This window comes from Papio anubis, chromosome 15 (assembly GCF_008728515.1).
Source record: "Papio anubis isolate 15944 chromosome 15, Panubis1.0, whole genome shotgun sequence".
Taxonomy (NCBI): Eukaryota; Metazoa; Chordata; class Mammalia; order Primates; family Cercopithecidae; genus Papio; species Papio anubis.
The window spans coordinates 58,004,983-58,020,494 of record NC_044990.1 but is presented as its reverse complement, the minus strand read 5'-3'; the positions used below and the strand labels follow the sequence as shown (position 1 = coordinate 58,020,494).

The following is a 15,512-nucleotide window of genomic DNA, read 5'->3' as shown; positions in this document are numbered from 1 at the left end:
AAGATGATGAAAATTAAAGAGGATGAGAGAAAAAGGTTTCCTGAAAGAGATAGCAATTAAGGTTTGTTTTTGTATGTGTTTTTTTTTTTTTTCAAAGAAGGTGGAAAGAAGAATAGGGTAAAAGACAGATTTTATGTGGCAGTAACAGCATAATCCCTTCCAGAACTATTAACAGGCACTCAAAAATATTTCAATGATCCAAAGTATGATCAGGGTAGAGTCTGGAGAACTTGATTCCCATCTAAGTATTTCCCTTTTGACATAACAGCCATTTTTGAAAATAAACCCAAGGTTGACCTATGATTGTAAGAGAAAGCCGGTGAAGTAATTTATCCTAGAATCAGAAACAACATGCCCACCAGCTTACTTCCTGATCACTTCTAACAAGGATTTCAGTGCAGTGGCTCTTTGCGCAAAATAAATGTGTCACTAGTTATAGGGTAGTATCATCTAAGTCAATTCAGAATGAAAATCTAAGAGAGTGGCCTCTGGGCTCCCCACCCTTCTGCCTGGAGAGATATGTCAAACTTCCACTTCTCCTACCAACTAGAATGCTTTACTGCTTGGTAAACAGGCAACTGCCTTCCCCTTTTCACCTAATTGCATCCCTTAAGATCAAATGTCATCTAGGTAACTTTTGCTTTAATTCCACTTGCAGGAGACAAGACATAAGGAGCAAATATGAATTTAATTAGGGAGTAGTAAAGTGGTTCTTTGCAAGATTGAAGAGACAGAAAACCTCTAAGATTCTGTGAACTGGAAGTATTGCTTTGGTGTGCTGTAACCTCCACTGTTAAAGGAGTAATACCCCATATATTCTCTATTTAGGTGCTGAATTTTTTTTTTAAATAACAGTTTCTAATAAAACAAGGAGAATTTTTTTAAAGCACAACTCAATCTCTCAAAACAAAAATAATGAAATATAAGCTCAAAACATTAAAAAAGTAAAAGCAGCACATATTCTGAGCTTAAAGTAAACTTTAAAAACATGTTTTTAAAAGTATGAAATGAGTTTTCTATTTTTCTTATTTACTTGCTGGAAATTTTTGCATGTTAGGTATTATGTCCCCAATAAGAATTCACACCCATAAGCAGGTCTGACCTACGTGACCAATGATACTTTACAAAGTAGAAATGAACAAATTATTTTCAAAAAGCTGGTATTTTGTGTTTATTAAAATTAAACCACTATTTATCTCCTGACATACAAATAACTGAGAAGTTAAAAGATGTTTAAACTCCAACCTAATTTCACAAGTGTTGTTTCCATCTCCAATCTTGAAAGGTTTGTCACATAAACAGTTTAGTGAGGCCAAAGTGGTGATAAGAAGTGAATCTTAAACTGATTTTGAAAAGGATGCATCACAGGTTCACACTTCCACATCTATACAACTTTATTAACAAGTAAAATACATGCCAGCATGTTTTATATATGGGCAAGGACATTCCTATGATAATGAATGGCACATTATCATCTAACAATTGACCTTTATCAAATATATGTTAATATTTCATATGACTATTTGAAGAATTAAACAACTAATAAATGCTAAAATAACATTTAACAGCAGTTAAAAATATAAAAGCCATTCAGTTTAATATTTACCATAAGCTGGATTCAAATACAACTATTAAAAAAAATATTATTCCTCTTCTACAGGCCAAATGGTTCATTAGAAAACACTGTGGCAATAATAACTGGCTCCTACCCTTACCCCAGTTCCATCCCTCAAAGGGCAGTGGAGCTAAGGTAGTTGCTTCTTGGTACGGTCTACAATTATACACAGGATGATCATATAACTTATCCTCCAAATTAGAACACTTTCGAGTACGACGAGGCACTATTAAGCTGAGAAAACAGGAATAACCAGGACAGTTTTGAGCAAACTAAGGATATATATTACCTTAGTTAAGTACGGTGTCACATTCACTATCATTACCTTTTGCACTTCTGGAAATAGTGCATACTAGATGAAAAAAATTATATTAAATGAAGGAACTCTGAATTTTTCTCCAACTGGATATTTTGAACTCCACTTTTCCTGTTAGGAGAGATTTTACTGGAAATAATATTGTTTTAGCAGGTAAAAATATGTGAACAACTTCAAAGGCATGTCTAAAATGAAATATATCTTATAGACTTAAGATAATAGGCTAAAGTTTAGTATTTTTTTATATTAAGCAGAGATTTTCATTTTAATCAAATGTAATGGGATTTCTATTCTAATCCAAGTTCCTAAAATCTATCCTGCATACACCATATGGAAAAGTGTATTTTTGCCTTAAAATTCAGTTTATTGCATAAATACATGAAAATGGATTATCCTAGCCATGACCAGCTTATTCATTTACAATAGAAGTAATTTGAAAAATTTTTGTATTAACTTCCAATCCCCAGTTCACACTCAAAAATGTTTAGATATCCTAACAAGAGTTCTGATTTTTCAATCTTTAAGGCAGAGTGCAAAGATGATCAAGTGTCCCCAAAACACAACAGCAGCTGTTCAAGGTCACAGGAAATGAAGTATGCAGGATTTGATATATCTGAAGGGAACATTAAGTTCTTGAAAATAACATTCTGATTCCCTTGCTTACGTGATGAGATTTAAGGCTACCATTGAATTATGCCAATTATAGAGGATTAAGTCATATGTATACTTGAACCTTATAGATTTGGGGGGAAAAAGTCAAAACAAAAAGTGAAGTTTTGATGCTGGATCAAAAGTAACATATCCATATTCAGAAAACAAGCACATATACCATAAAAGCTAAAATGAAATTCTAGTAAGTCGATGTTTGATAGCTAAGCTTCCTAGTAATTATTTAATTACCACGTAGCAAAGCTTTAATTTAATTTAAAAATTATTGAAAGAATAAAGTACAGGTCTATAAGAAATACGAAAGAGATACAGCATGAGTTTGAATATGTTATTAGTACAGTTTAATTTTAATTAATTTCCAAATTAGGCAACTAAACCAAGTATTTTTTCTTTACCCCATGCTATTGTCTTACTTCAAGGGTTGTAACACAGGTACTTCAATATAACAATAAAAATTTTAATACAACAATAAAAATTCTACGCAGGAAAGTAAACTGAATGAGACAAAACAAAAAATAGGCTATATTAGCAAAACTAAACTATGTTTTATTTATCAAAGACAATGAAACAATCAGAAAATACAGAGAAATACAGAAGGGATTATAAAGCATAATAAATTTTATTTTTTGGAAATGGAAAAATGTCCCTGAATAGTTAGATGTACCTTTTAGTAGTAATGTCTAATAATAAATAAGAAATCAATGTTATACGTTCCATATAGCTGTATTAAATAACTTTTAAGTTTAAAAGATAAAATACCATCATTTTAAATGTTGGTATTCAAAACCAAAGATATAACCGAAAGGAAAAACATGAGACATAAAATGATTTGCAAGATGGGAAATATAGTAGTTTATGAATGTAAATTAACTTCCAGTTGTAATAATGGTTACATACTCTCACTACACACACAGACCCCACAGTCCTATATGCCACAAACACATTTCCATAACTTGAAAATGAGTGTTTTGCATATCTCAGTTCAGGATATGTTTTTTACAAGTTAATCCTAAAGTCATAAAGCAAGAAGCTATTAATAGTACAAGATTTTATTTGCCAAGCTTTACAAATTAAACTCTAAAAAAATTATTACAATGATACTGACAGATATTTTATTGGCTTTTTAAAAGACAAACACAAATGAGAATTATCTTATTTAGAAAATTAACTTTCAAAATTATCTTAAATGAAATAAATATAATATCTAATACAATCTCTTCCTGCAAGAATCTCCAAGACGGGCAATCCTAAAAACCCAGCTTCTCATCTGAAAATCCCTAAAACTAGTATGTCCCTTAAAAAAATTTTTTTTTATCTTATAAAGGACATTTGGTATTCCCACATTTTCTTAAAATTTGTCCTAAAACAAATTCTATCTTTAACACTCAGGTTTCTAAATATATATATATGTGTGTGTGTGTGTGTGTGTGTATATATATGTATACCTATACATATATATATTTAGTTCACTTAATTTAAAATTAATGGAAGCTATCTGGACACAATTTCTAAGAAAACATTGCAGAAAGTAAGTTATGCATGGTTATTTACAGGAAGAGTTTTCCTAAATAATAATGTAAATGTCATGTTCAAAAATCTGACAAATCCTTTCTAATAATCAGCACTGCAGGTTTCAATAAACCTTATGTAACAAAAGATGTTTCATGTGTAGAATTACCAGATGAGTCTAAGAGCCAGAAACTAAATCATTAGACATGGTTAATAATTTCATTTTTATTATACTAAATGTCAGGTCAGAAGTCAATGGCATTTACAAGCTGGAAGACTGTTTATCCACTCAACTCTTTCAATTATATCAAACACTGATTAACCAAATGTGACTGGACTTAACTGCTACAACTTTACGGTTTCTATCAAGTATACGCAAATCTCTCAAATGGGCACATATGCGTATGTGCAAAACAAATGAAATACAGATACTTAAAGAATGAACAGAAATGGCTTGTAAGCATAAACCACCCTGCCATTCAATTTTGAAGCTCCGTCTTTTCTTTACTAGTCTTCTGTTATTAGTAGTCTTCTATTAAAGTTGTAGGTTTACAGATGATCCGGAAATTTCACATTGGTATAAGAAAGGAATGTCGGGTTGATGCAGTCTGGAGACAAAGAAGGAATTAGTCTTAAAATGTATTAAGTTGTCTTTATCTAAATCACAGTATAATACAACACATTTTATAGAAGAATTATATCAAGTATATAATATTCTTTTGATAAAGTCTATAAATCAGAATATATTCTAAAGTGTAAGGCTTCTATAGCAGACTTTCATCTAGAAAATATTTGCATTGTATTTTACACTCTTTGAAATGCACAGAAGATAACCACACAAATTAGTAAAATGGCAAAATTACTTTGCTTTTTAATCTTATTATTAATACTGACAAATTCTTAATGCCACTGTTTGCGAAGATATTTTGCTTGTTAAAATAAAGCGACGGCGACTTCTTTGGGAGTGGTTGGGGGAGACTTTAATAGAACACTTAAAATGATACTTAAACATGATCTAGAAATACAAGTGTATTCATAGTACTCTAGCAGAAATAAGTAAATTATATAAGCTTATGTATAACTTACATAAATGATAAATAAAATGTAAGCAACCAAATCACAAAGCATACAATTTATTTGAAAAAAGAATACTTAGTAAACTTGAAACACTTTGTTCCTTATAGTCCTACATTCAGAAGTTAAGCACTAGTAGACATTTTGGTTATGGAGTTCAAATGCTTTATCAATTTACATTATTTATAGGCATAAAGTATATGGTACTTGCTTTAAAAAATAGAATAGGGAGTAGGGAGTCACTTTATGTGAAGATACTCCCGCTGCACAATAAATAAATACTATTACTATATCCACGGCCTCCAGAAATTCACTGGATAACTAGTAAGACAACGTCTACTCATTTCTTCATATTCCTACTTATTCAAGTTGTAGCCTTCATAGTTGATAAAAACCAGCACACGTTAAGAAAACAATAACAGAACTATTTTCTTCACATGACTTTTATTCCTTGATCCAGACTGTTAAAAGCACTGCAAGACAAATTGTTTTTCAATCACAGATTTTTTTTTCCACCAGATATCTATGCGAATTTCACATTGTTTTATACAAAAATGCCCATTCCTTCAGTATAGTTTGTTGTTTTTCAAGCTTTCAAATTTCGTGCTGGTGGTTACTTCATATACATTCTATGGTTAATCTTTAAAGAGAAGTTTTAAAAGTCTGATTTAAAATTTCAGTTTACTCGTTATGTATTTTAAAAACTAAAATTTATGAAATTCAATTTTAAAAATCTAAGAGTTATCTAAAAAGGTCTATGACTTATTAAATTTCAATAAGCTGACCATTAGCAGTATTAAAAAATATTAAATATGCTAACAGTAAAAATCATGAATACTCATTAGGCATTTAACATGTATCTGGTAAATTTGAATACATAAAGGAAATAGGCAGAGTTCACAGATTAATATTTCTTACCTCTATAATAAGAAGAAATACCTTGTTCTATGAGCAGCTGCCATACTTTCAGACATGTTTCTGACTTTTAGATAATTAACAAATCCTCTGAAGAAAAGAAGCAGACCTGAGAAAGTTGAAATAATATGGATATATATGTTTTTGTACAGAAAGGGGCAAGATAAATTTAAAGTAGACGATTATGAACAAGATCCTCTTGGTTTAAGGAATTTTATTTGCAGACTTCCATTCATTTCTGTAATATATTTTACACTATAAGGATAAACTCTGTCACAAGGAAATACAATTTTTCAATTTGTTAAGCCCAGATGTACCAAAATTAAAGCAAATCTAGTTATAAAAATCCAGAATTACATAAAAACATACATTTAAGTAATTTCCTTAAATAGCAAAGTTACCTGATGCACTTAAACTGATTCAACTCATAAAACTCCCATTGAGCCCATGGGTTCAATCTTTTCAATTAATGTAACTACCGAGTGAACTAAGACATAGTTATTTATATAAAGTACATAAAAAGGAAAAACATACATGTGGTTGCTAACAACTGTGGGGAAAAAAACAATAAGCCTGTACAGCAGTATCAAGTGCCTGTCATCTGTGAAATCTGTATTTGAAGATATGTGCATTATGTACATGTTTTCAATTATGAGTTCTTATTTTGAAGTAATAATAAGAAACTAACATAATAAAAAATTAAGAAGAGTTAGAAAAGACAACTTGGAAGACAATTACTCTAATGATTTAGATTATTTGGGATTCTTCTTATATCTATCTCAGTTTTCTCCTTTGTAAAGTAGTATTTTAAAATAACCACAGATATATTTAATAATTTAAAAAGCAATACCTGTGAAATTCTCTAAAGTTTCACATAACAAATATTAGATCAATATAAAACATTACCATTATTAGTATAAGCCTTTGAAATACTTAAGCACATGATTCTTAGGGAAACATTAACCCCAGTAAATTTTTAATCAGGAAATTGGGGTGGGGGATCCAAAAACAAAAACAGAAGATATCTACTGTATGTGTATGACTTTCCTCACCAGGAGGAAAAGGAGTTTGTGAATTTAAAATACAAAGTCTCAAACTAAATTTGTACCCCAACTGCAAGGCAATGATCAAATCACTAAAAAAAAGAAGCATGTGTGTAGTAAATTGGAGAGGAAAGACAGAAGAGAGCTACAAATGATGACTTAAACGGTATACATTTCAGCTAAACCCAATTGCATCTGCTTCCCATGTCCTAACTCCCTCCGTTTGGGACTCCCTCTGCATTCCACCCTCATACCCTTCCAGATGCTGTTCAAAGATAGTAATACTGTTATCCAAATGTAAAACTATTACTGAAAAATGTAAACCAACTTATTTGTGGGATCCCTTCCTTTCTCTCTAAAGCTGCTGTTTTCTAACACACATTTTACTTTTCAGGCATTTCTAAAAGAAGTCACCCAGTTCATATCTAAAAACCAATCACTCAGTGGCTACTGTTTCTGAGCATTCTACAAAGTGCTCAACATTCTTTTCAGCATATGTGAGAGCAACATTTTTATCATTTATTACATTTTCACATTCCCCTAAATAAATAAATACTAGATTACGGCTCTGAAGTGGAACTGGCATTGTCCTCTGTATTCTACTCTGCCCCACACTAACCTCCCTAAGATTCCTCCAATCTCTAAATAATATATATACACACACAAATGTACTCATTTAATATACTTAAATACTTAACAGACTTTATAAACCTTCTCACTTTTAGGTAAGAAACTCAATAAAGAACACGGCATTCAGGCAGTTAGAACACAACAATATAAAACTGGCTTCACCTCCAGATGCATCTCAACAAGGTCATAATACTAAAATAATTTCACTATAGCTATTAAAGAATTAAGTGACCTTATTTAACAATAATTTGTTTCCCAAAAGATCCTAAAGATCTAACAGTACGACTAAATAAAAACTCAGAGAGAAGACTGCCACCTACTGAAATGCTGTTATTTTCTGGTACAATTCTGAGTGAAACATGGGCTTTTAATCCTAACAAGAAACAAAATGTATTCCTTATGTCAGCAAATACATCTGAAAAGTGGATTAAAGGTATAATGTGATTTAATGATTAACTTAATTATCTCACATCGAAGATAAAAAACAAAAGGGAACAAAAATTGAAAATCCATAAAATTCCATCAACATTAATAAAAAGACATGTCTTATAAGACAACTCAACAGAAGTACTGTGATCATTAGGCATAAAGCCTTTCCTTATGCCTGGCTGATTAATGATTAATTCAAGGCACAATTCAAAAGCATAAAGAATGTTTCCACGATCGAAAAATAAAAGAATAGACAGAACAACCAAACTATCCAACTCTCAAATTTCCTAAGATCATTAAAAGAAGTTATTTGTGTATATTTTCTGAGATAAATGCTAAGACAGTTTTTTATCACATTGTTATTTTAAAATTTTGTGGCATTCAATGATCATCCCACCACTGACTCTTTACACTGATAGCCTCTGGATTTTAAATCTAAGAAATCTGTAGTGCTATGTAGAATAGTTTAAAAATGTGAGATGATGTGTTTGAATATGAGAATTTTACAGAAGAAAAATAATTTCCACATAAATTGTGCCATAGTTTATTTATATTTACAGTTTTTGGAAATATCAAAGTTAAACTAAATACATTAAGAATAAACTTACCAAGTACAAGAAATATCCACCAAAGCCAATACTGTCCATTGAAATATCCAGTAAAATAATCAGAAAACTATGGAGTGAACATAAATATATTAACCAAATTCGTACACCTGAATTTGAAAATCATAGATTATCTTCAGTTTCAGAATGATTTACCTCAAATAATCTTTAACACTTAAAAATAGCACAAAGGAAAAATAAAAACACCTAATGGCATACATACATATAAATTATTTGAGAAAAAAATCATCTTATGCAATAGCAAAAAAAAAAAAAAAAAAAAAAAATTAAATGAAGTATTTTGGAAACAAAAACCAGTTTCAAACTCCCTGCAAGAAATACAAGTAAAGGTTGTATGTCTGAATCACACATTTTCTTATTAAAAATTTCACATCAGTCCTTCTTTCATAATCTCTCAAAACCACAACTACCATCCCAAACACACTATAGCAACCCGCTGCTTCAGATATTAACACCAAAAGCCACATTAGTTTAATCTTATCAGATGGGGGTATCCTGCTGACCTCCAAAAAGAAGAGCTTTTGACCTTCTGTACACTCCCTACTGCTAATCACTGCCAAAAATACTAGGTGCATAAAGACCCCCATTAGAGTCTTTCTATTTTCAAACTAGATGCTCTAGCATTCAGTTCCCAACAGTGAGCTGAGAACAGCTAAATGAACCTTAAAGTGGCATTTCAACAGTTCCTATTAGTGGCCATGGCAGACAGTTTTATATTCTCTGTAGTGTGGGAATATGAACAGGCAGATGGAAGGCAGAGTTTGATGATATTGGACACAGTTATCTTTTCCTTGATTAGACTCTAGACATTACACTTCATTAATTTTAAAAGGCTTTTTAAAAAATCAATCTGATTTTCTTCAGTTACTTCAGATAACTTTAGCACCTAAAACAAGGCCTCAAATGATTATTTTTAAAAAGTGTTTAATATAACCTACTCTAAAATTATTAAAAATTAGCTTGTATTTACCCACCCTGTTTCCACTGGCCTGCAAACTGAATCTGATGTAACTAAAAATGATTTTGTTAAATGCAGACTTGCTCCCAAATCTGATATTAATTAAAAGTATTTGTAACTTTATACGTAAAGATTTCCAATTATTTGTTGGTAATTTCCATATAAGCTTAAAAATCCTAGGCTTTGGCAATAATAAAAAATGCTTACAAATTGTAAATAATGTTATTTAGTAAGCATATCAAATAAAGATTACCTCAGTCTACTTTTTATAGCCTTTTAAGTATTTTCTCAGGAAGTATTTCTAATTAATAAATCAACCATTTATAGTAATTTCAGTATTTACAGTAATTTCATGTTTTACATTTTATAGTACTTTTTAAAAATGTATAGTAATTTCAGAGATTTAAAATTTCAAAGTACTACTAAACACAGAGATCCCACATACACCTACATCTTTAAAATATGTGTACAATGAAGGAGGGACTTGAAATGGAAAAGATGCAGCTTACACAGGACTGTACTATACTATTTTTTAGTCAAGTGATTCACAGTTAGAAATAAAACACTTTCATATAGGTCTTAAAGGCTTTTCAAGAACAAAAAAGAATAAAGAACCAAGGCAATACGTTTTTATTTTAAATTTCTGCGTGTTACCCAGTAACAGGCAACCCGAACAGCCAGAACAGAGTCTGTCTTCACCAAAATACTTTGAAAGGGAAGGATTCGCTATGTAAAAAGGATAAAGTAATGTTGGACTCATTACTGTGTTAGCAAAAATGTTTTAAAATACTAAAATCATAAGCCTAAGCCAACTGTTGTTGTTTTTTTTAATATAAGTAAACCAATCATGTTGATTGGCCAGTCACAGGCTAGAGAAATCAAATTTTGGAAAATAAATTAATGAACATTAAGAATTCATCTGATTTTATTATATTAATACAACATCACTATTTCATTGTTTACATCCTACTTTCAAAATATAATTTCTTAGTTTTTAATAAAACACATATGTATTTTTAACCAAATAATAAAAACCTTAGAAGTAGTATTGGAAGCCTAGGCTAAAGATATTTACACAAAATCCGAGGTTCATGGCAGCTCAGACACAAAATGGACAGCAGCAGTATGATTTATAAATTACTTATTGTCTAATGAAAGGAAACACCAGGTTTTTAGGGGAAAACTTTTCTCTCAGCACTAAACTCTGAAAGGAATGTTTTACTTGGAGCATTATAGTAAAAGTCAAAATACAGTGTACACACACAGAGGCAGTACAGAAGTAGGAACATAGGCGATGAATTGAGACCAAGGTAGATGCCAATTCACATTGAAAACTGTGGGACTGGCTGGGCACGGTGGCTCACGCCTGTAATCCTAGCACTTTGGGAGGCCAAGGCTGGCAGACTGCCTGAGCTCAGGAGTTTGAGATCAGCCTGGGCAATGACGTGAAACTCTGTCTCTACAAAAATATAAAAAATTAGCCAGGCGTGGCGGCATGTGCCCGTAGTCCCAGCTACTTGGAGGCTGAGGCAGGAGAATCGCTTGAACTCAGGAGGCAGAGGTTGCAGGGTGCCAAGATGGCGCCACTGCACTCCAGCCTGGGTGGCAGAGTGAGAATCCGTCTCCACAAGAAAAACAACTGTGGGACCTTGAGCAAATTATTAGACTCTTTATTCTTACTTTCATCACCAATAAAATGGCTAGATCATCACCAGCATCAGAGATACAGTTAAAAGTTTGAAAACTCGTTATTTGTAACAAATTATGCCTGGCACACACTAAGGGTTAAATGAATGACAGTTATTGTTATTTTATACAAAAGATTTTAAAAAATCCTTTTCTTATAACACTTCTTAATACACACTAAAGGCATAACATTAACTCTAACTCAGTAAAAGTATTTTAAGGGAAACTAAACAGTCCTGGAGATCAAACTTGATGACAGTATATACCTTACAAAACTGTAAGAAACTCCAGTCCTTGAATATAAGTTCCCCATCTTATCACATCAACTAGAGTTGATAACTAGATAATCGAATCCCTTCTCAACCTGAGGTTCTTATGAGAAAATTAAGCTGTAATACTCTAAGGGCATAAGTTGTATAGGATGCATTAACTTCTTTCTTATACATCTAGAATGATACTAGCAATTTACTAACTGGGAGAATTGAGAAAATAGTCCTCATATCATTTTCTGTGTTCTGTGGTTTAGATGAGAAATCCCATTTGAATAATAGTGCTTAATAGTATCATAATCAATGTTGGACTTATCTAGGCCCAACTTCGAGGTATTTTAATAATAATTTCTATAAGGGAAGGGATTGTGTCTTTATCTTTGTATGTTCTGTAACATCTAATAGATTTATACTTGTGTTAGGAACCCACTGTACATCTTTTGCAGTAAAACTAAAACAAGAAATTGTCAGGGGATAGTTCTTACGATGGCTCAAACTTTAATTTTCTTAGAAGAAACCAGTCCATAGGTCCCAACCAATAATTAATTGATTAATAACCAAAACGTATGGATTACTGAAACCCTGGGAGGCTATAAGTTTTAAAATAATGAAGAAATGCATCACATCTATAAACATTAATATTTTCATAATGGGGACTTTTAAATCAACTTAGTAATATAGATATATTATCAAAGTGAACATTTAAGAGAAGCTAATATATTTGATCTATGATTCTACTAAAAATTTTAGGAGGACTTAGCTCATTCAATAAGAAATGAATGTTTAAATGTAGAATGTATATATTTTAATTTATTAATTGTATAATAGCATTTTAAATGTGTAGGTAACTTTTCAAAAGACTTATTAAAACAATAAGTAAAGCCATTCTTGATCATTCTCCTAGATCTTATCGTAAAGAAAAAAAAAAAAAACTAGGAAGAAACATTTGTAAAAAGAAGTGAAAAGAGGCCTTCAAAAGGCAAAGGTAAAGAGCTGGGGGAAGATGATGCTAACAACACTAATGCCTAAGCAATTTTTACAGAAAACTTTTTTGGGACTAGAAAAGTTGTTAAGGTGGGGAAAAGGACTTATCACTGTCTCCCTACACACTATCTTGTAAATGATAAGAAGAAGGCAGAGGGTGACTTCAGGGAACAACAGGAAAATAAGGAAGGCTTAGAAGAAGCATGAGGGAAAAGAAGGGTTCTGATAACCACTTCATAGGCCTTTTGAGCTCTCAATGTTTTCAAAAGAAAAGAGTGAGAAAATATTTAAGTTCATGATAATGTGACTAAATGAGAAATTTTTATGTTTTAACTGATTTTAGGCATACCTGCACTATATCACAATAATAGTAGCCATGATTTACTGAGCACATATATTTGTGCAGTAACTGGATAAGGTACTTTAATTACATTATTTCCATACCTCATAAAAATGCCACAAGGCAGCTATCATCAGCCTATTATAAAGAAACTAATGCTCAGAACAATTAAATAAAGTTAAAAGACATATAAAAAAGTTGAGACTCAAACTTAAATTTTTATGATTTCAAAGTTCTTTCCACTATATTAACAATTTCTCATATGATAAAGTGTTCATACCGCAGAGCTCACTATAATGATTAAATATAGGATTTAAGAATAAGCCTTCAAATAACTGAATTCATGAAAATAAAGTGCCCATTTATGAATCACACAGAAAATTTCATACATCTCATTTTAGAGATAAAAGAGATACAGGCTATCAAGACACTCACCCTGACAATAAGGATCCATTTGATCAAGGAAAGGCCAAATCCACAGATAGCACCATACCTTCCAGCTATGGTATTGGTGATACAGAAGGATAAACAAAATCCAAGCCAGTTGAAAATAAATGCCACTAAAAGTAACAGAAACAGTTATTTTATAAACCACAATTTGGAAACAAATTAACATAGACATATTAATAATATTTCATTGCTCAATGGAAACAGCAGTTCCCTTTCTTTTAACTCTGCCAATTAAGCCTTCTTTATAGACTATAGCCTACTTTTTGCAAACGGCTTATTTGCTATACTGTATATCAACAAATGGGTAAGCTTGGTTTCTCGTCAGTCTGGCCAACAGGAATCCATTCCTGAAAGCTTATCATTAATAGTTGAAACTGCAGTTTTAAACTAGCTTAAAACCAGATCACAATGTAGCTCACATGTGGTTCCACGCAAGAAGTCCAGCCTAAGCAAACAGCCAACAAAATTGGCTTTTTAAAAAAGGTAAATAAAAGCAGGCCGGGCGCAGTGGCTCACGCCTGTAATCCCAGCACTTTGGGAGGCCGAGGCAGGGGGATCAGCTGAGGTCAGAAGTTCGAGATCAGCCTGGCCAGCATGATGAAACCCTGTCTCTTCTAAAAATAAAAAAAATAGCTGGGCGTGGTGGCAGGCACTTGTAATCCCAGCTACTCAGGAGGCTAAGGTAGAATTGCTTGAACCTGGGAGGTGAAGGTAGCAGTGGGCCAAGATCACACCACTGCACTGGAGCGTGGGCAACAGAGCAAGACTCTGGCTCAAAAAAAAAAAAAAAAAAAGAAAGAAAAGAAAAGGTAAACAAAACAACAAAATTCAATACTTCACAAATACTTTATGGGTTTCTTCAGCTGCAATTACAATTCTTAGATGTTCCTTTTCTGGATTTACTTATGCTATGTAATGTCATCTAAAAGCTATATAAAAAACAGCTTTTCATGGACAGAATACGTCGTCAATTTTTGTTTTCCAAGATGTGTAGTGTCCAGATAACCCCTTTAAAAACTGTAACTTTTTGACTTGTATATGGTAGGTGCTCAAAAGAATGAACTGAATAAAGATGCTTAACACGAATTGTTAGGGAAATAAAATTAAACCACAATGAGATACCATCATTAAATTATTAGAATGTCTAAAAAAAAAAAAAAATCATCAACACCAAATACTGGTGAGGACACAGAGCAACAGGAACTCTCATTCATTGCTGGTGGGAATGCAAAATACTACAGCTACTTCGGAAGACAGTTTGGCAATTTCTTACAAATCAGAATTCACATTTCAAAACACTCTTCTAATTCTTTTAAGGTTACAAGTATCTTCTCTTTCTGTTTCCCGCAAGTCTAAAATGAGAATAATGCAGGTGACTACTTATTACCATAGCATGTTGACGTGAAAATTCACACACGGTACAAATGGCTAAACCTCAGAAGAAAAGTTTTCTAAACAGGATCAAATAAGAGCCCATTACATTTTAAAGTACTAAAATTTAAGGTCATTTCCATAGACTGTCAATCATCTGTAAACTTTTCATTTCTAGTATTTGGCAAATAACCAAATTCTGTTCCATTCTCTTAGAAAGTTTCTTAAAAATAAGATCAGAGATACGCATATTATGCATGTATCTGAGGCATTTTATGGTAACACTTTAAAAGGATTTTGAGAGCAAAAGCATTATTACAAACATTTCTTCTTTTACATTTTCTGAACAAGAATACACAATTATCTCACCAAATCTAAGTGTAAACTTTTTTTAGGGTTATATGAGGTAAAACACTAAAAATAAAGAAGGAAAGAATTAAACCACCAAAAGGTTTTAATTGAAATAGTCTTATTGATATTCACTGTAACTTTACTTGTGCAAGTTATGTAACGTGACATGCTTAAGTTATAAATAAACCACACTAAAAATAAAATCTTTTTCTGGACCGTTTTACCCAGAGTAGCTATTAGATGTTTAAGAAACATGGAAAATATAGCAAGTTGCAAT

The 15,512-nt window shown here is 31.8% G+C and overlaps 1 protein-coding gene across 2 annotated transcripts in view; it reads right to left on the bottom strand.

Moving 5' to 3' along the window:
• Positions 1-1,376: 1,376 nt before the first annotated feature.
• Positions 1,377-15,512, bottom strand: part of NDFIP2 (Nedd4 family interacting protein 2) — a 71,512-nt gene continuing 57,376 nt past the window's right edge. The window contains exons 5-8 of one of the 2 annotated variants that reach the window (XM_003913974.4): positions 13,499-13,623; positions 8,809-8,875; positions 6,102-6,207; positions 1,377-4,717 (exon numbers count right to left, since the gene is read on the bottom strand). In XM_003913974.4, the coding sequence (XP_003914023.1) occupies positions 6,104-6,207; positions 8,809-8,875; positions 13,499-13,623 (296 nt within the window). In that variant the 3' untranslated portion in view covers positions 1,377-4,717; positions 6,102-6,103. The remainder of the gene's footprint in view (positions 4,718-6,101; positions 6,208-8,808; positions 8,876-13,498; positions 13,624-15,512) is intronic. The other variant, XR_639934.4, reaches the window with a different exon arrangement.